The following is a 27,682-nucleotide window of genomic DNA, read 5'->3' as shown; positions in this document are numbered from 1 at the left end:
GAATGTAAACGGTACCATCACCGATGATGCCAAAATTATTTCTCAATTTTGCTGTAAGTTCTACTCAAAACTATATGAATCAAATTATAATACAAATGTTGCTACACAATTTATTAATTCTGTGGACAATACAAAAATAATAAAAAATTCAGACAAACTTTATTGTGACAGCCCATTTACTGAAGCTGAGGTATTGAAATCTATTGATCTCCTTAAAAACAACAAGTCTCCAGGCTCAGATGGTTTAGTGGCAGAATTCTATTAATCATTTGCTTCCCAGTTGGCTCCTTTTTTTGCTACAGGTTTATAATGAAAGTATTGAAAGGGGAACTCTTCCTTCAAGCCTTACTCAAGGGATTATTACCTTAATTCCCAAGCCTAAAAAGGACTTACTTGCCATAGATAACTGGAGACCGCTAAGCCTCTTAAATAATGATTATAAAATAATAGCTTTGTTGCTAGCTAGAAGACTTAAAGATGTTTTGGTAGATATTCTTGATGAGACACAGGATTTATGGCAAACAGACACATCTCCAATAACATTAGGTTGGTCTTAGATATTTTAGACTACTCAGACCTAATAGCTGATGACTCGTTTATCCTTTTCCTAGACTTCTACAAAGCCTTTGACTCGATTGAACACAAATTTATATTTCTTTCTCTCAAAAAATTTGGTTTTGGTGACATTTTTTGCAACGCTATCAAGGCTCTGTACTGCAACGCGAATAGCTCTATTAGGATGAAAACTGGCACGACATCTAGATTTTGTCTTCATCGAGGAGTACGCCAGGGCTGTCCAATAAGCCCATATCTGTTTTTACTTTGCACGCAGATTTTTGCTTCTTATATTTCTGACAGCCCTTTGAGGGGAATTACTGTAGACAGAGAAATTGTCATCAGTCAGTTGTCAGATGACACCACTGTATTTCTTAAAGATGCCAATCAGGTGCCAATCGCATTACAGGCTATTGATAAATTTTCTAAAGCTTCTGGGTTAGTTTTAAATTTAAACAAATGTCAATTATTGCCTGTCAAAAATGGTAATGATAAAGTATTTGTAATATAACTGTCCACCGTGAAGTCACTTATTGAGGTGTAGTTATTTGTAAAGATCAGAAACATAGAATTATCTCAAGCTTTCCTCCAATTATCAAAAAAACACAGTCCAAGTTGAATCAGTGGTTGCAAAGGGATTTGAGTCTCAGGGGAAGAGTGCTGCTTTCAAAAGCAGAAGGCTTATCTCAATTAACCTATGCAGCAACTTCTCTACATGTGGACAACAAAACTTGTAAGGATATTGATCGGATGCTTTTTAACTTCCTGTGGAAAAATAAGACACACTATATTAAGAAAAGTGCAGTGATGAACGATTATGAACATGGAGGACTTAATGTTCTGGATTTCACTACTCTAAATAATACATTCAAAATTAATTGGGCTAAACATTTCCTTAAAAACCCTGTCTCCATTTGGAACTTTATTCCTCATTATATTTTTTCCAGGTTTGGTGGTTTGGATTTTATTTTGGGTTGTGACTACGACATAAATAAACTTCCTGAAAAGCTCTCATTGTTTCACAAACAGATTATTTTAGCATGGTCCCTTATATACAAGCATATCTTCTCACCTCATACATATTTAATCTGGAATAATAAGAATATATTATATAAAAATAAATCTTTATTTTTTTCCGATTGGGTAGAGAAACAAATATTTTCAGTTATTCAGTTATTTAACAATAATGGTCAACTTATGTCGTACTCTGAGTTTTTACAAACATATAAATTTCCAGCAACACCCAAAGAATACGCCACACTATTTGATGCAATACCTTCAGGCGTAATAATGCTATTCAGAGGTGTTCAATCAAATGCATCTCTTTTGGATTCTGTTTATCTTCCTGTTCCATTAGATACACATGTAGGGAAAATTTGCCGGACAGATTATAGGAATAGCAATAAGAATATTTGTGCATTATTTCAAAAAGAAACTGTATCTGTTCCTCATGTGGTATCTTACTGGAATTCTTTTATTAATGACATCATTTGGAAAGAAGTGTGGACAATCCCAAACAAATTTTTTGTAACGAATAAGGTTAAAGAAGTTTCATATAAAATCCTTCACAAATATTATTGTGCAAGCCATTACATGACAAAATTCAAAAAGGACATTACTGTGGACTGTTGTTTCTGTGGGAGCCATCCTGAGACTGTGCAGCACCTCTTCTGGACCTGCTCACACTCTACGAGGTTCTGGAAGGACTTTTGTAGATTTGTCACTGAGAAACTCTACAAGGATTTCACTTTAAAGTGGGAAAATATTGTATTTCCTTTTTAGGCAACAAAGAAAAAGAGATGTATATTTTATTTTTGAATTTGTTGCTCATTCTAGCAAAATTTTATTTTCATAAATGCAAGTTTAGTAATTGTAAACCAAACTTTACTTGTTTTTATACTGATATTCACCATTACTTGAAGATGATTAGCGACTCTAGAAAAAAAGGCTCTAAAAACTGTTTTGTATTTACTAGGTATAGACTTTTTGAATGTGTGTGACCTAAATTTTGTAGTCCCTGGTCGTGTGTTTATTGAAGTCGATATTGTTTGGATACCCCCTGGCATATTCTAATGCTCGTACTTTAGTCTTTATTTTATTTTTTAAATTTAATTTATTTTATTATATTATTTAATTTTATTTATTTATTTTCTTTTCTCTCTTATTGTTCAGGTACTTAGGCTCAATTATTGCTGTTGATTATGCGGTGTTTTGAATATGTACCTTTGTCTGTATTATTGATGTTATTATTCGTTTTGAATAAAGAGTTGGAAGGAAAAAAATATTTCGCTTCCGCTGGTCGGCACGCAATGCATCATGGGTTATCTGGCCTCCCCAAGCCCATTGGTTTTCTCCTGATGACGCGCCAAAACACACAGCATTCTGGGATTTGTAGTAGCAGCACTACATGCGCTATATAATACAGACGTGAATTTGTGCTGGAAACGGGTGAAGACGGACTGCGAGTTGCTGCCGAGCCGCTTCCACTAATCACAGTCCGTCCGTTTTGAGGTCTTCTCCGGCATCTGGTAGGTCCACACTCACAACCTCTGGACATTTTCACCCACAGCTTCGTGAACTCTCTTCAACCAGTGCACGGTTTGATGTCTTTCTTTGTGTGGGAGCTAGGGACAGTTCAATGAGAACTAAAGACTTTCAGCTCACAGACTGATCAGCTCCCTTTACATTAAAGCCTCTTTGAGATTTAATCTACAATGATAATTTTCTCAGTGAACTGAGCTTGCACTCTTAATTTACCTTCAAAAGTGTAGTGTAATTTGTTTTAGTCTATTTGAACTTCAACATTATCTTCATAGTGTTTTTATAGTGTTTATCGGAAGCAGTCAGAGGTGGGTAGTGTTTGGTTTTATTATTTTTTTCAAGGCACTGTTAGCCGAAGACAGAGGTTTTGCTGTGCCTCACAGTATATTCCAATTCCCATATAAAGTAACAGCAAGCTGCACTGACACTGCCATGTAAGGTGGGAAACCATAACATTCCTTCTCTGAGGTACCACCAGTAGCTGCATCCCATCACTGCTAACAAAGGGGAAGAAATGCGGGAAGTCTTAGAAAGGAGGGTTCTTTTCACAGGGTGTGGCTCTTGTGGATTGATGAATCGTGTGTGAAGAGACATGGACATACCTGTACACCAACCATAGGGAGAACTGAGTCTAAACCATGGGTTGTCTCTACCTTCTAGACATTCCCATTTCATCATTTGAATTATATGTAGCAGGACATGCTTGGTCTTTTGGGATTCCAGAGGAGATGCTGAGTCGGATAAGAGACCTTTCCCCTTTGGATGTTGTTGAAAACAAAATCAAAGTGTCATCTTGAACATTTTCCAGAACTAGAAACTCTTCTTTCCCAGGAAAAAGGCTCCATTAAATGTCAGCGGAGTGAATTACAGCAGGACATCTGTGACTTTTTTCCCCTACACCATCCACAGTTTTCTAGGGAAGCCTGTAATATGTATTTCTTTTACTGCAAAGGGCATTCAGACCTCCTGGGGAGAGCTGGAGCTTCTCCCAAAACATTAACACCTTGGAAGAACCACTTGAAGGACAATGACTCTCACTTCTGCTGTGAATGTTTTCTTTTGATCAACAACTTTATCCAGGCCTAACCCCCTCTCTCTCAGGAATGCCATTTGCTCCTCTGCAGAGGGGGAGGACATCTGATAAGAACTGGTCGTAAAACGTTTATGACCCACATGGAAAGCCTGAGTTGAGAGTGTCACAGTTTTACCTGGAAACATAAATGAACCAAAATGAGTATTTCCCATATGTATTTTGTATGTTCATGTTTATCAAAGTAACTGTAAGGTGTTAATCTACCAAATATCACAATTTCCTGTTTGTAGATGATCTGGAGACTGAATTAATGATTTTATTGAAATAATCAAATTTCTTGCATGGACCCACAGTGCCCCCTGCCGACGTTGGAGGACACAACAATGTCGGAATGAATTTTATTATTAACCTCTGAATTTATTTCCTATTAAGTGTGTAAAATGGGAAACTAGCATTATGCAGAGCATACACATAAAGTGTAACACATATCCTCACTATGGCACATGTTTTTTTTTAGTATTTATAACACATTGCACACATAATTTGAATAAATTAGATAACTCACGTATTTGTTAGTTTATATAATCATGATTGTGTTCACTTTTGGTTGATGGGATTATGGCGAGAAATAAAGAAATCGCGTTTGCGCGTTTAATATGTGTTTTAGTTGGTTTTGATAAACATCTCCCCTTTCTCCTGAAGACAAAGGGAGAGTAATCAGATTACTAAATATCGCGCAAAAGTTCCTTCCTCCGCCCAGAGGTGTACTGGCCAGATAAAAGGCCGGGTAATGCCTCTCATCACACTCTTACTCTTATGCCTTTGTCTCGTGCTCTTCCCTTTTCAACTTCTTCACAGAACGCATCACTTTTGGCCACTTTAACCTTTTTCCGCTCTTAGACGTGTCATTTTTTCTTACTTATCCTCTGAAGTTTCTTTGTTTCAGCGTTCTTCTTTTTGCTAGTTATCCTTTCATTTTTGTGAGCCAGAGTAGGCATTTTTGCTCATTTTCAATACAAGCTGAGCTCACAATTTTAATCTGTTTTGCGGACAAGCAAAAATTGGAATAATTTTTTTTTCTAAATTCCACTGCGGCGGCTCTCCAGGCAACATCTATTTTACTACTTGGCTAACACCGGCTAAAACTGGAACGAGAGCCACCTTTAATCAAGTGATGTTTGTTTCAAAAGCTTTATGTTGTGTTTCTTGTGCCTTAACTTGTCATTTTTTAACGATGTTATTTTTGCTATTTTTTATTTTATTATTTGGAAATACCAGAATTTGCATATTATTTTACATTTTTTTTCTGTCTGATCACATCATTTCTAAAAAATAAATTGAACATTACAATCAAACAGTTACTCAGTACTTGAGTAGTCTTTTCACCAAATACTTTTTTTTACTCTTACTTGAGTAACTTTTTGGATGATTACTTTTTATTTCTACTCGAGGGATATTATTTTGACGTAACTTTACTCTTACTTGAGTACAATTTTTGGCTATTCTACCCACCTCTGTAAGCAGTTAATGCGTCTCCTGCTGCTCTGACGGCTGAACTAGGAAACAGACTAATGTGTGAGCAGGTATGTTGATCTGGAAGGGAGAGTTTGGAGCGTCATGACGGTTGGTAGATCACCATGGTAACAGATGGTGCACAGCTAGATCACTGTGAGCTGTGTGCTAGTTATCCCATTGAATGAAGCCATGCAGTTACCGTGTCACACACTGAGTTGTGTTGCCATGGGAACCTACATGCATTCAGTTGGTGATGCAGAGAAACCATCAGTATGTTTTTATCCTTTTTCCTGATTTGCTTTCCAGTCTGTTTACACTGCTTGTACTGCCGTTGATGGAACACAGATTAGAAAATTGATTATTCTGTTGGTATTTATCTCAGAGAATATTTAATCAGTAACATTAATTCCACTTTGATTCGTCCCAAGAAAGATGAGAGATTTCCAGGTGTCCTTCATTGCTCTTGTACAATATCACATGTATATAAATGAAGTTTAAAGTTACAGAGCTCTGATGTACAGCAGTCACAGTGTGTAAGCTTTGTCAAAATCTCTGGTGGCCCGTACAGGAAATACGGGCCACCAACTCCTGCCAAATCTAAATTTCTGGTAGTCCGGACAAAAAACTGGTGGCCCGTACTTCGCATTGTTTACATAAAATAAAAAAATAAATATAACTTCTCAGGAAGTCAATTTCTTTTAATGAACTCTTCTCTTACAACCTGCTTACCATTAGAAACGAAATAATCAGTCTCTCATTACAAAAAAAAATCAGTCTCTATTCATCTTTACAATCACAACTTAGTTGAACTAGATGTCCATCTACATCAACTCATCAACATCTTCAAATTGTGCCAGTCTCTTGAGCCCAGCAACTGCTAAACCTCCACACGGACCCCGCTGAATCTCAAACCTGCGCACAGTGTTGCCAACTCCTCAGGAAGGAAAGTCGCTAGAAGTTGCTAAATGACATCATCGCCTAATTTGCATATTTCTCAGTTTGCATGTAATTGTAATCAACGTTGTAGGAGAGAGGAATAACGTTGTGGAAGAGACCAAAAAGTGAGTATAAAACACCCAATATATGTTTTTGTACTAGAGGCTAAATGCTGTGGTTTATTTTAGTATGACAGAGAAGTTCATTTATATCCCGCTCCGTAAGTCTGGATGGGATCTGTAGTGACTTTGCACATGCGCGATTCATCTGCCGTCTGGCCGCGGAGTGATGTGTCCTCTAATCCAGGGCTCCAGACTAACTTTTTTTCCTAGGAGCACAGTGGCCCCTAACTTAAAATTTTAGGAGCGCAACCAGAAAATTTAGGGGCGCACACCAAAATCGACTTGCAAAGTAAATATTCACATTTCCTCTCATTTTCACTGTATTACTGATAAATACTTGCATAGTAAATGCGGAAACTATGTTTTCAATTAACATTTCACTGTGCAGTACTTGACAAAACATAACAAGAAAAGCACTCAGAAAGTGCAGTACTCCACCAAGGCTGCTCAGTTGATGTATAATTTCCGACGGATGAAATCTCTAATAAAAAAGACCTTGTGCTGAGTACAGGCATGTCGTATGCATGTGCACGTTATGTATGTAGGAATACTGCAAAGGCCCTGGAATTCCTGAGCTGATCAAAACTCAGATAAGCCGTCCCTCTCCAGCACTGACCAACACCCATCTCTATAGGAAGACTGAGACATTTGTATTTCTGTAGGTTTTCATTCACAGAAGGATGGAGCTCCTGTGAACATTTAAACCCCTGGAATAACTTTTTCTTTTTAAAAGACAATGACTTTCAATTATATACTATGGATGTTTGTTTAATGAACTTTCATGCTAAAATCCCTTTTCAGCTTCAGGAGACCCTCAGCCGGAGACGTCTCTGCATTCCACAGATCAGATAACAAGTCGTAAAACTTTATGACTGAAGGCTGGAACAGGGAGAGACACTCTCTTTAACTGAAGAAATTAAACATCTTCAAAGTTCATATTTCTGAGATTTATTTTGTTCTTTCCTGATTACCAAAGTTATAGTGAGATTATGTTGTACATCATATCCAAAAATGACCTTTATATCTTTTACAAAAGCCTAGATATCAAAATGCCTGGTTAATTGATCTCTCCCACAGGATTTTGGACTGAATTCCAGTATTAACCTCTGAATTTCCTCTCTATTTAGGTTGAATGATGACCATTGTATTTACTTATCACCAAATGTCTGACTTGTTAACATATTCTCACTGTGATATATATTTTAATATCATAAACATATAGTTATGAATGAAATGATTCACATCATATGAACATATGTATTAATCTACACGTTTCACTTTCACACAACTGAAATATGGTGGAGAGATAGACAGATCGCGTTTTAGTCGTTTAATATCCCAATGTTTTAATTCCTTCTGGAGTAGTTTTCCATCTCTCTCCATCTCTCCTCTTTGAGACAAAGGAAGGGGTCATGTTACCACCCAGAGATTCACGCCGAACCTTCCCTCCGCCTTGGGGTCCTCCCATGGCCTCTTTGGCCTGATATAAGCCTAAGCAGCCCCCACCTTCACTCTCTTACCCGTTCTTCTCTTCTTCATCTGGCCCTGAGAGGCCAACCAAAGTCTCTCTCATTTTCTTTGATCTAAAGCGCGTTTTTACCTATCTTTTGAAGTTCCTTCATTATCAAAGTTTAATTATTTTATCCTTTCATTTTTGTAACTTAATTTAGACCTTTTGCTCAATTTTAAGCCAACTTTACTCGTTTTAATCTGAAGAACAGATTCAGAACCAGCATTTATTTTTCTTAATTTTGACAGTTTTTCATCAAATATCCGTTTTTCTTGGCTAAGACTGAGAGCCATCTTTTTTTTTTTAAATCAAGCGGCATTAAACCCGGCGCCATTCAGCTGTGACCTCCGTAGACCTATTGGACCAGGTCCATTTGCACAGAATCGATCAACCCGCGGCAGGACATCCAAGCATGGCAATAACAACGACACACCGCTCCAAACCTGCAAGTCCAGACCGTTGTGCTGCTTCTCTGAAGGCCCGCAAGTCCCAGCCCCATGACGGTTCACTTCAAAATCCAGCTGAGTTTGCTCTGATTCCATTCTATGGGTGATGTACTAACCGCTTGATCAATTAATTCATTTAATCAATTTATTCTTTTACAAATCATTAGAATTCTTAATCCAAATTACCGGTTACCTCGTCAGGTTAGCTCTGGCTAATCTTCACCATATTTCCGTCTCTCTCACACACACTTCCACATCTCTCACACATGCACACACCACACACACACTCTCACATTCCACACATGCATGCGCGCACACACACACACCATATCTACATTGTATATAGTTCACTTGTCATTACTTTCATAGAATAGTTAATAAATACTTCATTTTAGACCAAATTACAGATTGAGTGTTTCTTTGTGTAGAATGTGGTCAATTTAACCGAGAATTCAAGACTTTTTCATATGAGATTGATCAAAATTTTTATGAATATTAATAATTTTATTAATGTTAATTAATAAATGTCCTAGCAATTAGAACGCTAGGTGGTGCCCCAATTATTGATAACGAGAGCTATAAATCATAATGTAGAATCCCTTACATGTATTTATACCAAATCACGTGTAAATTACTCTTATAAATGTATGTTATCAGTTCATCAATTTTGGCAAGCCTTTGTTTTGCTAATGCTAAAATAACCGTTCCTTTCAGGCTTTTATTTTGAAGACGTATTTTTAATGCTACGGGCTCTATTTTGTGACCATTCCAGCAGCACAGGAAGTATTTCTCTAAGGAGAGGTTTCTTGACATGACGAAGACGCTGCCGAAAAGTCCGAAAATTCACGTAAAGACGAAAGAAAACGGTTCCATGCTGTTGTTGTCTAGCAAAGGAGGTGTCTAAACTTAAAAGCAGCTGGAATGGAGACATATGGCAAGCCGTTTTAACATTTAATGCCCAGACTGGATATTCACTACAGATATCTGTAATGCAGTTCTTCCTAGTTGAAAAGAATGTTAGAGATATCAACAACTCTATGTCTCCTATCCGTAATTATCATTTCAGATATCCACAAATGCATTCTTCCTAGGAGAAATGACGTCACTTTTGCCATTCATGTGTATGGGTTACTTCATTGCGCCTATCCGTAATTCAGTTGTAGATATCCGCAATATGAGTTACGGATATCTGCAACTGAATTACGGATATCCGTAATTCAGTTGCAGATATCTACAACTGAATTACGGACAGTTAAAATTCCAATTCCAGATATCTTCAACCCCTCCTCAATTACAGATATCTACATGCTCCTTTATGGATATCCATAACTCAGTTTTGACTAGGCAGAATTCATTGTAGATATACGCCTCGTCAAAATGACGTAGATATCTCAAATGGGAATTACGGATAAGCAAAGCTTGATTGGAGATATCTAAAATTACGTTAGAGATATCTTTAATGAATTTTGATAGAGATATCTAAAACTGGAGATATCTGTAATTACAATTCTGCCTAGGCGAAATGTAATTAAAGATATCTTGAATGACAGTTTTGACTAGACTAAATGACGTTGCAGATATCTGTAATGTCGTGCTATTAGTCCTCCCACTTTCAGGCGGAAAGCGGTGAAATGCGTGATTTGAACTTTTGATGCCTTTTTCGCCAACTTTTTTTTTTTGTCTGTCACGGCCATGGCCTCCCGGCTGGACAACGTTTCCCTTTTTGACAGACTTTTCAGTACAACTACCTGTGCTCAACAGGAACTGGCAGCAAGAGACACAGATAATATTGTGGATGCAACGAGACGGCTATTTCGCCGTCAACCCCAACTCCTTCGGAGTAAGTGTTGCTAGCATAGGCTACATACCACCGAACTAGCAAAGTAGCAAAAGCGCGGCTAAATTCATTTAATTTTTGTGGCTATAATTGATTCAGTCAATAGCAATCAAAGTTCCTGATCTCTTCTCTCTGCTCTCTCCCTCAGGTCTCTGTTTCTGCGGTTGACTAGGTGCTGCATCTAGCGTCTTAAAGGGACAGTAACATGCGTTCTATGAGTTGCTGGTTTACTGTGTGGGTTACTTTCACATCTATATAAATGTCTTTTAATTGTGTACAAACTGCCCTTTGCACCACTGTATGGTGCACACTGTCACTATGCACATCTTCAATGTATCGGAAATGTAAGTTTTGTGTTTCTATTTTGCTTTATATTGTACTCTATATCTTCATGTAGTTTAAAATTTGCATGCCTCTTTACCATACTCCCCTTTTTGAGCTACTGTAAATACCAATTTCTCTTGGAGATCAATAAAGTATCAACCTGATCGACAGGTTTGATTGATCTATGTATCATGTCTTGTTTTCATTTTTACCTTTACCTAACACTGCAATCTCCCCATGGGATGAGCGTGGTTGTGGTGTGAATCATGTGGGCCTGCGTGCCTGTAACAGGGCTAATGAATGGTTGGACGCTCATCCCATTCGGCCGCATATGGATAAATAAACAAAATTATTATTATTATTATTATTGCCTTTTTATTGTGATAGTTACAGTGAAGAGTGACAGGAAAAGGGGAGAAGACATGCAGAAAAGGGCCGCATGCAGGAATCGAACCCAAGCCACTGCGTTGGATCAACACGGTCTCACGGGGATTCGTGAAACTGTTACGTAAATTTTTTGTTTCTTTTTCGTGCGCACCAACACGATTTCGTCATGTTTTTCGTGCCGCTCACCACGAAATGTTTTTCGTGTTGCTCACAACGAAACCCGCTGTGGTAATCACAGCTGAAAGTGGTTTATACCAGCGGATTCATGACGATCTAAGCTGTCCATCGGCGTATACTGCTTGTGTGATCGCGTTTGCGGCCGCCGGCCGCCGGACATTCTTGAAATTCCTATGCAAATTGGGGAAAAAAAAAAAAAAAAAAAAAAAAAAAAAAAAAGGTAAGTGTACCACCGGGTTATGGTTATGGTTAGGGTTATGGTTAGGGACGATGTCATGCAAAATATAGCGTTGGATTCGCCATGGTTTTACATTAAAAATATAATACACACATTCGTTTGAAATACGTTCTGGGTGGCACGAAAAGTCCGCCGTTTAAAATACATTGGTGCGCATTTCGTGGTGAGCGGCACGAAAAACATGACGAAATCGTGTTGGTGCGCACGAAACCGAAACTAAAACTTACGTGACAGTTTCACGAATCCTCGTGAGATCGGGCTGGTTGGATACAGCCCCTGCACATGGATCGCCTGATTAACCCATTGAGCTATACGTGGTGCTATCAAGTGCTCCGTAAACAAAATTATTTAATAAATACCAGCGCACCGACCCAGATGTGGACTGGTCCTTCGGTCAAACGACCGAATTAAATAACGTTCAATCTGCCTCTGCCTAAAATAGTGCAACGTCATTCCAATGACTCATAGTGACGTTTAAGATATCTTTAACTTACATTTCGCCTAGTGGAAACTGAATTACGGATATCTGTAATTTTCATTTAGGATATGTGACGCGTTTCATGACGTTTCAGTTACGTCATTAGAGATATCCGTAATTCTGTTTCGACTAGGCGAAACTGAGATTTAGATATTTCTATCTGTCCTTTCGGATAGTCAAAATTACGTTATGGATATCTTTAATGAAAATTCCGGATATCCAAAATTCATTAACGCCTAGTCAGAATAGAGTTGTGGATATCCGCAGTCTTAGTTCCGGATAGTGCAATCTAAGCATTAAATGTTAAAACGGCTTGCCATAGAGACAAGAAAGGAGCCTTCAGCCTACGTAAATGAAGGCTTTGTGAAACAGCATGAACTTCACCGTTATTCGCCCCCCGCTCTCACTCTCGCTCGCCTTCTTCTTCTTTGGTGTTCGTCTCCTTTCTTCTTCTTTTGGAGTTAATGTCGGTTGGTAAACCAGCTCATTTGCGCATTACTGTCTACTGGGCTGAAGTGTGGAGCACCTTTATTTACTTGTAAAATGCTTGTCGCCCGGCTGGGCGATGAGAAATGTATAAATTGTATGTGTTTATCGCCCGGGCATCGTTCTGGTCGCTTCGGGCGACTTGGCGACCGCTAACCTTACACACTGCAGTCACATTAGAAATTAGTGGCTTCATTGAGGGTCACTGAGCAGGAAAATGCATACACTAACGTCCAGCATTACCAGTTTTCTAGCAGTATTCCTGTCTTGAATCACGTGCAGTGCAATTTTTATGTTCTCTTTATTCTCTTTTTCCGAGTCTGTTTTCTGTGCAAGTTGATTTGTATCAGTTTTAGGTGAACTTGAAAAGAGCTAAAAGTCAACTGTTGAGTTGAAATCTGTCCTCTGTGTTGGCTGATGAACATATAGGACACTGTGACACTTGCATATAGAGTGGTATCCTAATTAAGATGTGCTTTGTGTCACAGGTGATTGGCAGGAGGAGGAGAGTCTGACAGAGGAGCAGAGGAACGTTGTCAGCCATTTTGTCTGAGCTCACCGCTGGAGGAAAAATGGATTCTTCACAAAAAGTGAGAAACATATCACCATAGTATGACCATCGTTAATTTATGATTTGGAATGTCTAAAGCTGTCTAAAGTGGGGGATGAGTGGCGGCGAATATTCAGATCTCAAAATTAATATCCGGATACCACCGTCACGACCAAATATTCGGATATTAGGGTCCAGTTCAAGCGACTCGGTATCCGTACATAATGTAGACATGCACAACACAGTCCTGTGCTCAGCCCAAGTTAATTTTTTATTAAAAATTTCATCCGTTGGAAATGATACGACTGAGCAGCCTTGACGATGTACTGAGTTCTCTGAGGGCTTTTTTTGTTTCATAATTGCATTTAAATCACTGCGTCTGTTTGTGTCTTTGTCTGTTGCTACAGAAACATGAAAACAGCAATGGAGTGAGACATCAGAAATTTGCGGAGGAAAGCAATGGTTCCCCAACAACAACAAACAGAGATGAATCACTCAGTTGTGAGCAATGTGGCAAGACTTTTATCACAGCAAGAAAGCTAAGAATTCACCAACGTATTCACATTGTGGACAGACCATTCAGCTGTGATCAGTGTGGGAAGACTTTTATTTATAAGAGTCATTTAACCACCCATCAACTCAGTCACAGTGGAGTTAGAGCATTCAGCTGTGATCAGTGTGGGAAGACTTTTATTTACAAGAGTCATTTAACCACCCATCAACTCAGTCACAGTGGAGTTAGACCATTCAGCTGTGATCAGTGTGGGAAAACATTTACTCACAAGACTACATTAGCAACCCATCAACTCATTCACAGTGGAGTTAGACCATTCAGCTGTGATCAGTGTGGGAAGACTTTTATTTACAAGAGTGATTTAGCAAAGCATCAACTCAGTCACAGAGGAGTTAGACCATTCAGCTGTGATCAGTGTGGGAAGACTTTTATTTACAAGGGTAATTTAACCACCCATCAACTCAGTCACAGTGGAGTTAGCCCATTCAGCTGTGATCAATGTGGGAAAACATTTACTCACAAGACTACATTAACAGCCCATCAACTCATTCACAGTGGAGTTAGCCCATTCAGCTGTGATCAGTGTGGGAAAACATTTACTCAAAAGAGTCATTTAACAAGCCATCAACTCATTCATAATGGAGTTAGACCATTCGGCTGTGATCAGTGTGGGAAAACATTTACTCAAAAGAGTCATTTAACAAGCCATCAACTCATTCATAATGGAGTTAGACCATTCGGCTGTGATCAGTGTGGGAAAACATTTACTCAAAAGAGTCATTTAACAAGCCATCAACTCATTCATAATGGAGTTAGACCATTCGGCTGTGATCAGTGTGGGAAGACATTTGCTCACAAGGGTCATTTGAATTACCATCTAATCAGTCACAGTGGAGTTAGACCATTCAGCTGTGATCAGTGTGGGAAGACTTATATTAGGAAGGGTGATTTAACAACCCATCAACTCATTCACAGTGGAGTTAGACCATTCAGTTGTGATCAGTGTGGGAAGACTTTTCTTTTGAAGAGATGTTTAACAAGCCATCAACTCATTCACAGTGAAGTTAAACCATTCATCTGTGATCAGTGTGGGAAGACATTTAATCACAAGAACACATTGACAACCCATCAGCTCATTCACAGTGGAGTTAGACCATTCAGCTGTGATCAGTGTGGGGAGGCTTTTCCTTCCAAGAGTATTCTAAAATTCCATCAGCTCATTCACAGTGGAGTTAGACCATTCAGCTGTGATCAGTGTGGGAGGGATTTTAATTCAAAGGGTAATCTAAAAACCCATCAGCTCATTCACAGTGGAGTTAGACCATTCAGCTGTGATCAGTGTGGGAAGACATTTACTCACAAGAGGACTTTAACAAACCATCAACTCATTCACAGTGGAGTTAGACCATTCAGCTGTGATCAGTGTGGGAAGACATTTACTACCAAGAGTAGTTTAGCACAACACCAAATCATCCACAGCGGAGGTGAACCATTCAACTGTGATCAGTGTGTGAAAACTGTTACTGGACATGAACAGTTATTGATCCATCCATGCCCCCATTCTGGTAGACAGCTGTACCGCTGTGACTACTGTGAAAAAACTTTCAAGCGCCAACAGAGCCTAAAATTTCACCAACGCATCCACACTTTACATGATGTGTGCGTATGTGATCACTGTGACAAACTATTTGTAAACTTCTCACAGTTAAAAGCTCATGCAGTTACTCATACCAGGGTTAAACCCTACCACCGTGACCAGAAGGCTAAAGGCTTCAACAACACTGGAGTCGCTCACCAACGTGACCATGCTGGGGACAGACCCTACAGATGTGACGAGTGTATTAAGACTTTTACAACTTTGGGTTCCCTGAAACAACACAGATCAAAGATCCACACCAGAAAGAAAGCAATCAATCAACGTCACAGTAAGGTATGTAAAGGTTGTCTCAGCAACAGTGTACACACTATTGTGCATTGGACATTTTGGATATTGTTGTGAATTTAGTGTGATGCTGTTTTGAACAACTGTGGCCAGTCTAGACACAGAAATCTGGTCCAGGTCAATCTGGGATTGTGGGTAAGATTGTGAATTCTGACGTGATCAGCATCAGCACAAACTCGTTCTCACCACATAATGTTGAAGAGACATCACATCAGTGTTGAGTACTCTACTGGGATGTTGGATATTTAGTGAATATGAACCCAGCTTAACTTATCAGTTGCTTTTTGGCCTCATGTCAGTGAGCCTCATGCAAATCTCTGTCACAGCGCTCCTTTATTAGCTAAGGTTCCACAATGCTCTGTGCTTTCCAACACAGAGCAGTCTTGAGGGTCTGGCAAGAAACTCCACCCTGTGGTTCCACTAGGTAGTGCAGCTCATTTACAATAGCTGATGTGTGCATTATGGAGGGACATGTTATCATCAGATGCTAAGTATTTCATGACTCACCTTGGATCGTGAACCAAAAGTGCTTTATCGAGGCATCCCTAGTTTAAACCCCTGCAGCCATTTTCTTTCTATATGATTGTTAATCTTTCTGGAAGCTCAGACAACTGAATGTTAAATTACAACAGGTCAGAGTGTCTTCAGATGTCAGTTGTGGTGCTCTGTATTTCAGGCAAGGCAGCAGCTCTTCAATGCTGCAGGAAACCTTGACTTACACTGTGTTTGTGTTGTTGTTGTTATTTTTTCCCCAAGCAGGGCGGCACAGATATGCACACTGGCCACAAAGTGAATGCCTGCCAAGAAGATTGCCCAATGCCGGGTTCAGTACAAGTTCCTGAAGTCGTCCACAAACTTAAAGTCCTTGAGATCAGGCTCCACAGAATTCAGGTGTAAACTCTTGTTTTGTTTCTTGGTTCATGTTGCACATGATTACCTCCGCCAGGAGGTTATGCAATCATCGGAGTTTGTCTGTTTGTCTGTTTGTCTGTTAACAGCATAACTCAAAAAGTCATGGACGGATTTTCACCAAATTTTTACAGAATGTCCGGAAGAGCAAAAGTAACAATCGATTAGATTTTGGAGGTGATCCGGATCACTGTCTGGATCCAGGATTTTTTTGAAGGACTATGTACAATTGAGAGATGACCGCCAGGCCATCTCTCAATGAGTGATCCTGATCACCTCCAAAATCCAATCACCTCCAAAATCTAATCGATTGTTACTTTTGCTCTTCCGGACATTCTGTAAAAAATTGGTGAAAATCCGTCCATGACTTTTTGAGTTATGCTGTTAACAGACAAACAGACAGACAGATGGCCTGGCGGAGGTCTGCGCTCTCCGAGTGCTCTTCTAGTTGATCATGTTTTAATCAGCTCTCTGTTTCTATTTTCTGATGAAGTTTTCTTAATATCTATTACAAACAGACAGTCCCTCCAGGAATTCGCCATGTTACGATCGCACGAATTCACGCAAAATCAATCAATCTCCGCAAATTTTGTGTGGCCTTGCAATTTTGTCCAATCTCTGCAATTTTCCCGCAATTTTGGCCCGTCTCCCATGAATTCCACCAATCATAGCAGCTCCCAGTGCAAACGTAATGCACGTATGTGACCGAATTCACTTCCTTGTTTATGGTTTGAAGATGCAGATATGTGCGATACTAATGTCTCTCATTTACCAACAAAACTTATGGCTGAAGACCATGATAAACAATTAGTTCTGTGATGTTCTTCACCAAAGCGGAGCTAAGCTGTATTACACCCGTGCAATATTGTGGTGATATACAAAAAAAAGAGAAAAAAATCATCGATTGATACACTTTTTTTAAAAAACACGAAACATATTTGAATGGCTGAAATGATCAGACAACAGACCAGACAAATCACCATGATGGAAACTGTTGCATCCAGATCCGTTAGAGCACTGAAAGAATGAAGGTGAGTTAGATTATTTATTCCACCAAAGAACACGGCGGCGTATGTGACAATTGGCATGTGTGAATCCTTCCTCTGTTATTAACGTTACTCGAAAACAGACTAAAGAATTTGAATGAAATTTTCAGGGTCGGTCAGAAATGACACAAGGACCAAGTGATTAGACTTCGGCAGTGATACAGCTTAAAGTTTGGATCAACAGATTTGTTAAAGATGCCCCATGGAGGTAGTGGCACAGTGTCTGATAGCAGCACGGTAACCATGGCAACAAGTGAACGCTACCTCAGCGGCCTGCTGACGATCACATGATTGTGATCCTACAACAAATCTACCACTGTGGACGTATCGGAAATGACACAAGGAATAACTGATTAAATTATGGGGGTATTTCTGAGTCCCATCAATTCCCATCGCCCGCTACATATTTAGGTCACGCGATTCGGTATGTACACATGCAGAAGGAGGACTGTGCTCTCTCAGTGCTGTTCTTGTTACTTGACATGACAAGCCGCGAGCGTGTGTGTGTGAACACGTGTGTGCCAGGATGTGAACCACTGACAGATATGTCCAAATATGATTCATTCAATAGTAAATGATCATTTTGTGCCGCATATCTACCAGCCAATTCATGTTAAACCAGTATCTGGCTCCCGCAATTTCATCACAACAAATAAGCTTAAAACATTTTTATCACTAACTTTTATCACAATTTTTTAGAAAAGCTGCCACAAATTCAGGCATTTTGGGCCACAATAATCACAAAGAAGGCCCGCGAAATCCTGGAGGGACTGTGCAAAGTAAAAATAAAGGATCAGCAAGTACAGTGCCTGTAAAGCGTATTCACCCCACTTAGAAGTTTTTTCCCTGTTATGCTTTTAATCCAGTAAAGAATGAGTGACCAAGGAAGAAAGAAGTGAGAGAGGTCACCAAGACACCTAATACTCCTCTGAAGGATTTCCAAGCTTCAGCAGCTGACATGGGAGAGACTGTTGATACAACAGCTGTTGTCTGTTTTTCACCAGTCAAAGCTTTATGGAAGACAAAGTGAAAGACTTTGTTGAGAAAAGTTCTTATATCTGGACTAGTGTTCAGCAGAAGACGTGTGGAGACTGAAGTCAACTGAAAGGTTCTTTGGTCTGACTTTTTCTTTTTACTTTGGTGCACTGCTGTAGGGAGCAGGCTGAAAATCCATGTTTGAGCTTCAACACCATAAACTTACTTTGTTTTTAAAAAAAATGAAATTGTAGTTTATGCACTGTTAAGTGTTTTGTTGTTTGATTGTTTTAAATGCTCATTCATTACATTTTCCTTTGGTTGCTTCATTTAAATCCACATCCACTGGTTCTTTAGCATAAAGTTTTAGCACAGTATATCAAATGGTCTAGCAAACAACCAAACGAACAACAGATCAACCAAACAAACAAATCAAGCAAGCGAGCAACCAACAAAAACAAGCCAACAGACCAAGCAAACAACCAACCAATCAACCAACAGACTGACCAAACAAAAAAAACCAGAACAAGCACACAACCAACTAACCAAACAGCAGACCAAACAACCAGTCAACCAAATGACTGACCAACTGACCGATGGACCAACTGAACAAAACAAACAGATCAAGCAAACAACCAACTATCCAAACAACTGACCAACCAACCAAACAACAGACTGACCGACCAAACAAAGCAAACTACCAGATCAAGCAAACAACCAGCCCACCAAAACAAGCCAACGGACCAGGCAAACAACAGACCAGCCAGCCAATCAACCGACTGACGAACCGTCCGACCAACCAACCAAACAAAACAAACAAACAAACAGATCAAGGAAACAACCAACCAAACAACAGACCAACCAATCAACCAACTGACCGACCAACCAACAGACCAAACAAACAAGCAAACAACAGGGCAAAAAAAATAAGCTGTAATTTGTTAAACTAATACAAATTCATGATAATCAACTCTGAACCCTTCACATTCATCTTGGATGAAATGTAGTAAAATAGTTAAAAGTCCTTCTCTCGACCACCTGCAATGGCAAAACTGATATATACAGTAATATGCCAGACCCAGGGGCTGTTTTTTTAATTTATTTTTTTGATCCTAGAACTTCATTTTGCTTATAACTTCTGTACTTTTACTTCAGTGTAATTTACGTTTTTCCTGCTGCTTTTACTTCAATAAAAGGATCAGACCACTTCTTCCATCACTGTGTGTTGGTGTGTTTTTTCAAAATGTATGTAGAAATGAATAAATGAAAAACAATATCAGCATTAAACCACAGACAGTCATTGGTCTTTTTCTTTGTTACCTGTTGGTGTGTGAGTTGTTGTCTATGTACGTGGCCCAAGCCTTGTCGTCCTTCCTTCAGCACGTCGGCCCAGGTGATGCCCAACGCTGGGTCAGGGTGGTTATCATAGCGATGGACGGTCATCTCCCAGTAATGGACACCTCTGGAGAAGGCGGATTTCCCCATGACCACCTGGTTGTCGTAGCTGTTGCAGGTCACCGTCAGGTTGTCGTTGGAGAAGATGATGTGAGCGGAGGCTGGGTCCAAGGTGAATAAGGCAGCTGTACACAGGAGGAGGTTAGTACACACCGTTGTTTAGTATGAATACACATTCACACCAGGACCTGATGCAGTCACGATAACTTTAGAAATATATGATACTGGAGGTTAAAAGTTCAATAAGGTGGAGTTACACTGTAAAAAAAATCTAAATGGAAAGAGTAGCAGTACTCTGAAAATAAGAGTCAGTATCACTTGATAATATGAATAAGATTAAATATCCTTATCTTAACACTGTGTGACTTAACTTATGCTGTGTAAAGCTTAATAATTTCTATATTATCACATCTGTGTCAGTCTGTAAATCTTAACAGGTGCCTGTTTGGAACAGCAGAAGGGGTTAGAAAAATAAATTATTAATCTGAAAAATCTACCTGATTTGCTCTTTTAAATACATATTTATCATATCTTATAAGTAAAATATAGTAATTATCATGACAGTTCATTGCACTGTAAAAAAATGTTAAAAATCAAGCAGTAAGAGTGCCAGAAAAGATAAGTTTTTAAAAAAACTGTGAAATATAGTAACATTTAAAAAACAATTAATTACAGTAAAAATAGTGCATTTTTGTGTTCAAACATTTGAATAAATACAAGTAAAAAAGATTGAGAGAATGACAAAAAATATATATTTTATTTTTCATTACTTAAAATATATAATTTTTAACAACAGATATTAGGAAAATAATACATTTTGCTGACTTACATTTTAAAATAAACTATGAACAAATATAAAGACTAGAACAGAAACAAACATGTTTAGTAGTGAAAAGACTCAGAAACAAAACTTGAAAATATGATATTCTATATTTCAGTTTGTATCTGTTCTTATGATTACAGTCAGCAACTGAGTAAAACATTAACAATATAATGTTATGAACAGTGACTTTAGCTTCTTTCAAGCTGATTTTTCTCGAAACAATAAAAACAATACACTGTGAGACCAAAATGTGACCGTTAGAATAACATAAAATGACTAATATCCATAGATATAGAGTCTACGCTAGTATCCCATTTTAACTAGTATAGGACTGTCAGAGCCAGCGCCAGATTTCAAAAAGTCTTGCTGAGATAAGGCTGCTCTCGGTGGCTACAGTGAGGCTTACATCTCCGAAACAGTAGGAGTAAATGTTTGATTAGACTTTATCTTGTTAAATTGACCACAGATTGGGATATTGGCTCTTTGGCTGCCCCAAGTCCACTCAAGTCTGGTCTGATGCATTCTCTATAATGTGGGCAGAGCGAGAACACTTCCGGGTATTTCATCCGGGCTGTTTCTCAATATGCGTATTTGTCCGTACTTGCGTTCTCGCATACTCGTGAAATGTCATCAGTCGGAGACCGAGTACTGATCCATTTCAAAGAACGCATCTGCCCCAGAGTGGAAGTAATGCCCAGATGTGTTCTTGCTCCACCCACATTATGGAGACTGTATCGGACCAGACTTGTGTGGACTTGGGGCGGCCAGATAACCCATAATGCATTTCACGCCGACCAGAGGGGAATAGTACTGTGCGATACTGCAAAATTTGGTATCGATCCGATATCAAGTAGATACAGGGCCAGTATCGCTGATACCGATACTCCAGATGCCCCACCTCCAGCACCGGTTATTGTCTTTGATAATAAAGTGTGACAGACATTGTCAGTTCATTGCACCCACCTAGTCCCTCCTGGTTGCAGGTGAAACACCCCACGAGCTGAAGATTTGCGTATTGACAGACATTTACCGATGTTCCCTGAACGCCTCACAGTGCAGATTGTGGTAGATGCTGCTCAATGGCTGGGTCAGCAAAAATGACTTTAAAAAGATTGAGAATTTGAGATAAAGTGTCCTTATTTCAGATTAGTCCAAGATGAAAGCAATTGATTTTATCCACGTGTTGTTTTCTATCTTCTTCTTTTCCTTTCGGCTTTTCCCTTCAGGGGTCGCCACAGCGAATCAATTGCCTCCATCTAACCCTGTCTGCTGCATCCTCTTCTCTCACACCACCTACGAGCAGTGAAAAACAGCACACATAAGTATGCTATGTCTTTTAAGAGCGGAGTGCATTTTTCAATTTTTAATTAGTTAGAAGCTAAAAATCATGATTGTGACTAATGGTTATTTAATTTTGTAGCCCTTCTTCAGCACTAGTCTTTGTAATTGTCTCTGGTTCAGTATCTTCCTGCCTGCAGTCTGACCATCAGCTGTGTCTCAGTCGGACTTCTCTCTCTTTGTCTCCTCTTTCCTCAGTGTTGGTTGAGGAACGTACAACAGCTAAACAGCTCATTTTACACATCAGGCAGGAACAGACTGACAGAGCCACGGAAGGTATTAAAGATATACTTTCCACCACTATCATAAATGATGTAGCTGAGCCTGCTTGCTTGTTTGTCTGGTGCCACTGAGTCATGTGACGGTCAACATCCAATCACTTGAGGAGGATTAGCTGCTGCTCCCCAGATGGAGGACCTCTGACAGGTCATCTGTGTGTTGAAGCCGCATCAGTGCAGACACACAAGACAGAAACTGAAACTAAAGTATCGATATTGTTGCACTGGTGTCATTCAATATCGATGCCAACGCTGGTATTGATGTTATTGACAGTTGGATCGATCCGCCCACCTGACAGGCAGAAGAAGAGCTCACCTATATTCAGGTTTTGAGCAAAGTAGTTGACATGAAATATTCTCTCATTAATCAGTGATGATGTTCAGTGTCTACAGAAGTCCTAGTGATCACATTAAGGTGTAGTGATGTTTGTATATCTGTCAGACTTTAAACCTCTGGATGTTGGACAAACAGCAGGTATGTATGTAAACTAATGTATTTTAGTAATGTTAATAAAACCGTCAACCTTCCATCCTGTGTATGAGGTGTCCTCATGAAGGTTTAATATTTTTTCAGCAGTTTCTGAAAAGTTTTTTGTGGATCCACTGATAGAACTGAGAATGAGACGGTTTAGTTCATCACAAACTACAGCTGTCAATAAATCAACGGCTGTAAAACATTTAAAAAATGATGACCATCTTACAAACCTGAATATATATATATATATATATACAGTAACTGTTTTAATATTAAACGTGAACATGCAAGGCTGTGTTATCATATGTGTTCTATTTCATTGTTTTTCACAGTAAAAATAACCGGAGCAGATGAATCGAGTGACATCAAGTAAGCAAGTGTACTTTAGCCTCGATGTGTTCTTGCAAGTCCGTACTTGGGAGTCTGACTTGCAAGTCTATTCTCGCCAAGTACACAGTCTCTGGCTGATGACGTTTCACAAGTATGCCAGAACACAAGTATGGACCACAGACAGTACAGTCTATGATACAGACAAGTACTCATATTGAGAAATGGCTGGTTATGCACTGCGCCATAACCTCACCTGGGCTATCCTGCTGTCTGCTTGTCTTGTCTCCTGCCAGCTCCTGAATTCCTTGTTTCTGCCCACCTTGCTCATTTAGTTTAGTTCCCTTGGGTCTTGTGAGTACAATGTTTGCTTGCTTAGTTTAGTTTTACTGTTTGGGTCTTTTATTTGGATTTCCGTGTTGGTCTTGGTTTGGGTTTTTGTACATTTTTGTATTTGGTTTTGTTTCTCCCTCAGTTTAGTCTCCAAACTGTTTTCAGTGGTAGTTTAGGTTTTTTAATAAAGCCTTTTATTTTCCTCTTCTCTCCCCATTTCTGTGTCAGCGCCTGGGTTCTCTGCTCATTCAATTAGTGGTAATTGGACTGGTAATTGAGCTGGAGTGACCACATTAAGAAATGTTAAAATGTCTATTGTGCACTTGCTCACACATGACTCTCTTTTTAGGTGTGTTTGTTAGTCTGTAATTAGGATAAATGTGAGTAATACTGAGAAGGGTGAAATTGAGTAGTGATCCTTTGCCTCCAGCTGGTGGTGGTTTGACAGAAGTTCAGGGAGAGGTAAAACTTTCAAATTTCTTTGTCTCCAACTAGTGAAGATACCAAGTATTATAAGTTAAGATTTATTTACCCCCATCTAGTGGGAATATCCAAGTATTACAAGTTAAAGCCAGTTGTCTCCATCCCGAGGAGGATGCATAGGTATTGAATAAACAAGAAATTGTCTCCATCTAGTGGGGAAACATTGGTATTTAGTGTTGGCTCCATCTAGTGAGTCATAAGAAGGACTATATGGCGCCACAACAGAGTGTTGATGCCCATAGTGCAAAATGTAACCAGGATTGCAAATTATAGATGTGAAAGTTTAAAAAAAAAAGAAATTATTATAGCATTGATAATAATAAATAAAATTATGTTGTTTGGGGATGCATCATTAATAATAAACAAAATCACATTGTATTTGGCTGCACAGTGACGTAGTGGTTAGCACTTTCGCCTTGCAGCAAGAAGATCCCTGGATGGAGTTTGCATGTTCTCCCTGTGCATGCGTGGGTTTTCTCCGGATACTCCGGCTTCCTCCCACAGTCCAAAAATATGCTGAGGTTAATTGGTTATTCTAAATTGCCTGTAGGTGTGAATGTGAGTGTGATTGTTTGTCTGTATATGTAGCCCTGAGACAGACTGGCGACCTGTCCAGGGTGTCCCCTGCCTTCGTTCGAGTCAGCTGGGATAGGCTCCAGCACCCCCCGCGACCCTAATGAGGATAAAGCGGTGTATAGAGAATGGATGGATGGATGGATGGACATTACATTTGCTGTTGAGAGATGCTTCATTTACAACATGGAGTGCGAGAGGAGCTGGATTTACGTTTTGAAGACTGATTTATATGAATGACAATACATCAGCCAAAACAACTGAAGACAGAAGAGACAGCAACTTGGAAAAAATCCTGACACCAGCAGAATTTAACTTGTCAAGTGTGACACTGAACCATACCAGAGTTGACAGAGGTGGTGTTCCCCTCTCCTATTGCACCTACCCCAAAAATGGACGGCGATCCTGAGTTAACAGAGGGTAAAGAAGAGGGGGAAAGACAAAGGGTGTTGACAGAGACAGTTGCATGCAAAGAGGAATGACAGAGGACGTTGCTAGAAATGGCCCTGGTATGGTTTTCTAATCATCAATTAGTCTTCCAACATGATTAGCTAACACGATGTAGCATAAGAACACAGGAGTTATGGTTGCTGGAAATGGACCTCTGTATATGTAGATATATTCCATTAAAAATCAACCGTTTCCACCTAGAATACTCATTTACCACATAACAATTTCTAGACTGGTTTTCTGATTAATATAATGTTGTCGTCATTGAAAAAAGATTGCTTTTCTTGAAAAAATAAAGACATTTCTAAGTGATCCCAAACTTTTGAACAGTAATGTAGAATAAACAAATAAATAAATATTTTTTTTTAAAAATGATTGAACTATTGGTTGTTTTCAAGTTCAAAAATATGTTCTGCATTTCACAGTAACCACACAAGTCGTGGGAAAATGCAACATGAAATTTGCCACATGTAGTTTTCTTTGGATCCCACTGAGGTTAACATGACTGGTGGGCTAGCCAGTGGCTAAACAGGGCTCCTGCAGCAGGGTCTCCATGTATCCCAATATCAAGTTGCACAAGTGGAGGTGGTTTTTGCACCCTGAACTCTGTGTTGCACATGGTACAGCGTCCACCAGGGGAGGCCTGCAGGTATACCTGGGATGAGGAGAGGCACATACAGATTAACGAGCCTCAGGAGACCTGCGTAGAAACCATGGAGAGACAACTGAGTGTGAAGAGGCTCCACTATCAAGAGATATGTTGAGCTCTTTATGAGACAGGAATGGAAGACTCCTGGGAATTGATAATGCAATCAGACTTTGTGTTTTCATTATGAGCTCCCATGGCGGTTTGCATCTGATGCATGCAAGTGAAACTATCAAACATTTTATTGAACCGTTGACTTATTGCCATTTATCGTCTATGACCGGTAGATATCACTATTATTTTATTGTCTAGGGTTTTTCTCACAGCTTGTCCTTTCTATAACAACATGTCTGCACTGTGCCTTGTGTCGGAAACTGACATTAGAATCTGAAAGACAAGTGAGGAGAAGATCTGTGCATAGTTTCCACTCCAGTGGTTTGTGACTGGAGGTGGTGCAGATGTTCAAGGATGGATGGATGTAGGAGTCTCTTTTCAGCCTGTGGTGAGCCTCAGCATTTGCTTTCTTCCAGCAGACATTTATAGAATGAATCACTCAATACTTCAGCAAAAAATGTCTGTCTTAACAAGTGCTGCTCATCCTGTAGTCGGCCTTCACACCAACTCATAGCCTCATCTGAAACTAAAATGGTGTTTCTTGTGAGAGTTCGAACTCAACTGTGTCTGTGAAACTGATGGTCAATCACATTACACATGGAGCTAAAAAATGAGACTTAGTCTACAGCAGTGGTGGAAGAAGTATTCCCTTTTTTTGCTTTAATTAAACTCACAATTTAAGCATTGTAATATTTCATTACAAGTAAAAGTCCTGGAGGGGGAGGTAATTTCAGCTGTTTAATTCATCATATTTTCAAAATCCGTCATTGGTTTAGGTTGTCGCGTCTATAAAGTAACTAGCAACCGAGATGCTCAAATTTATTTGGTTGAGTAAAAAATGCAAAAGTTCCCTCTGAAATGTTGGATATAAAGGAAAAAGTGACATAAAGCATCGATCTCAAAACTGTACTTAAGTGCTCAAAACTTCTAATAAGTTTAAAGCAAAATCCTTGTTTCGTTGTATAATTGCATAGCCATGAAGTCAAGTAAAGATAAGACTGGATAAGATAAGATAAGAATACATCCCTGTATAATATCACCAAAACATCAAATGATCTAAAATGGTTTACAATTCACCATCTAGTAATAATTCAGTGTTCAACAGAATGGTATTTGGTTTTGTACAGACTGTGGGAGTGCAGTAGAAGACAGTAGGAACTTTATGCAACAGATGTCAAGACATTTTTCATTACTGAGATTTAAATCCTGCATTTTTTTAACACTATATTTCTACCTATATTTTTGATGGCAGACTCGATCTTCTTGGCCTGGAGGCTATCAGTGTTGCACATATTTATGGAAAGATGTTCTGCTGTTCTTCAGAGACTGCATTTTTATCAGCTGCTTTTTGCTGGAGGGGGTTTTCTTGCTCTGCCTTTCTTTTTGAAGTACCCCAAAGGTATTCTATTGGATTCAACTCAGGTGACATACTTGGCCAGGTTACAGTTTTTGGCAGTGTGCTTTGGATCGTTATCATGTGGAAATATTCCTCTACTGCCAAGACTTTGCAGACTGGGACTTATCTTGTCGGCCAGTATTTTAGTTTATCCACAGGCATTTATGGTGCTTTCTATAAACATCTGCATGGCAGCACCTTCTGCTCTCATGCAGCCCCATATCATACTATTGTGCTCCACTGTTGGGACTATGCACTCACTGTTGTTGTCCTGGTTTGGTTCACACCAAACACGCTCAAATCCATCTGGGCTAAACTTTTCTTTTCTTTTCTTTTCTTTTCTTTTCTTTTCTTTTCTTTTCTTTTCTTTTCTTTTCTTTTCTTTTCTTTTGCAAAGTTAGACTTCTGTTTTTATATCAAGCAGCAAGCAAAGGTGTTTTTCTTGAACACCATCCATTGAGGTTGGAATT

At 39.2% G+C, this 27,682-nt stretch overlaps 1 protein-coding gene across 27 annotated transcripts in view; it reads left to right on the top strand.

Annotated features, from left to right (window-relative positions):
* The window catches only part of LOC110969424 (zinc finger protein OZF-like), a 76,633-nt gene extending 56,897 nt beyond the window's left edge, over positions 1-19,736 (top strand). For 8 of the 27 annotated variants that reach the window (XM_051954989.1, XM_051954986.1, XM_051954981.1 and 5 more), the window contains 4 exons: positions 13,074-13,175; positions 13,543-15,579; positions 16,348-16,484; positions 18,413-19,736. In XM_051954989.1, coding sequence (XP_051810949.1) covers positions 13,158-13,175; positions 13,543-15,579; positions 16,348-16,484; positions 18,413-18,422 — 2,202 coding nt within the window. In that variant the 5' untranslated portion in view covers positions 13,074-13,157 and the 3' untranslated portion in view covers positions 18,423-19,736. The other 19 variants (XM_051954992.1, XM_051954991.1, XM_051954987.1 and 16 more) reach the window with 11 other exon arrangements.
* The last annotated feature ends 7,946 nt before the right edge of the window (positions 19,737-27,682 follow it).

The sequence above is a fragment of the Acanthochromis polyacanthus genome, chromosome 10 (assembly GCF_021347895.1).
Source record: "Acanthochromis polyacanthus isolate Apoly-LR-REF ecotype Palm Island chromosome 10, KAUST_Apoly_ChrSc, whole genome shotgun sequence".
NCBI classification, from domain to species: Eukaryota; Metazoa; Chordata; class Actinopteri; family Pomacentridae; genus Acanthochromis; species Acanthochromis polyacanthus.
Note: the sequence above shows the minus strand (reverse complement) of the source record. Positions and strands in the feature narration are given on the sequence as shown.